At 42.5% G+C, this 1,044-nt stretch overlaps 1 protein-coding gene across 1 annotated transcript in view; it reads right to left on the bottom strand.

The window, feature by feature from the left end:
• Window positions 1-406: 406 nt before the first annotated feature.
• The window catches only part of LOC105001911 (melanoma-associated antigen B5-like), a gene marked incomplete at its 3' end in the record, with an annotated part of 5,700 nt that continues 5,062 nt past the window's right edge, over window positions 407-1,044 (bottom strand). The window contains exon 2 of the mRNA XM_010858360.1: window positions 407-1,039. Within this exon, the coding sequence (XP_010856662.1) occupies window positions 407-1,039 (633 nt within the window). The remainder of the gene's footprint in view (window positions 1,040-1,044) is intronic.

The raw sequence follows: 1,044 nt of genomic DNA, 5'->3' as shown, positions 1-1,044 counted from the left end.
GAGTAGAGGCTGGGTTTTCTTTATATTAGCATCCCCAGTACTAGCATTGAGCCTTCCCAAGAGCAGATTCTCAATGTTTGATGAATAAAAGAGCCAATAAACACAAGGTTTACTTTACCAGCATTTTACTTCTCTTACTTTCTTGAAGAAGCTAAGGAACTCAGAGCACAGATCAATTACTTTAACAAAGCTAAAGACTAAAAGGAACAAGAAAAACTAACACTGACCATGTTTTACTTTTTTTCTATTCCATTATCCTAACTATTATACTATGGGATTCTTTCACATTTCCAAGAATATAATCCCTATTGTGATGTTATATTTTCCTGGCTGGGGGTAAAAACTTCACATACTTCCTTATGGGTGGGATGATAATATTGAGCATATCCCTGGGAGGTGTACTAACTTTGACAGTAGTGTCAGGCTTGGCTGCATGCATGCCTTGGACTTTCTCTTCTTCATCTCGCAAAGCTTCTTCATAATAAGCGGGGAAGTCACTGGGAACAGCATCATTGACCTTTGCCAAAAATTCCAGGACTTTCATCTTGCTGGTTTCAAGATGTGCTTTGGGGCCCCAGAGAAACTCATAACGTGGAGGATCACTGTTGGCAACCTGGCGGTACTCCAGGTACTTCAGCCTCACTAAATCTTTGGTGATGAGCTTTCTGGGCTCTCCAAAGATAAAGTGCTTTCTTCCAGCATATACTCGCATCGTACCCAGGTATTTCCAGATGTCTTCCTCAGCGGCACAGTTGCCCTTCAGGAAGATCATACCCAGGAGATTCATCAGGAGACCAGTCTTGGGTAAACCTCTTCCACCACGCACCCTCCCATTGTTGGGGAGCTTCAATTTGCTGATCAGATTATAGCAGGGAACGACTGAATCAACTTCCTTCAGATCTACCGCAAAGACTAGCTCAATGCGTTCAGAGGCTCTCTTGAGAATCTCAGCAAATCGGTCATGGTGGCTTTGGTGGATAATCTTCAGTATGTCTTCCTTCATCATGAGCTGCTTCATTTTATACTTGTACAGAAGGAACTGCT

The sequence above is a fragment of the Bison bison genome, unplaced genomic scaffold (assembly GCF_000754665.1).
Source record: "Bison bison bison isolate TAMUID 2011002044 unplaced genomic scaffold, Bison_UMD1.0 scf7180017855230, whole genome shotgun sequence".
NCBI classification, from domain to species: domain Eukaryota; kingdom Metazoa; phylum Chordata; class Mammalia; order Artiodactyla; family Bovidae; genus Bison; species Bison bison.
Note: the sequence above shows the minus strand (reverse complement) of the source record. Positions and strands in the feature narration are given on the sequence as shown.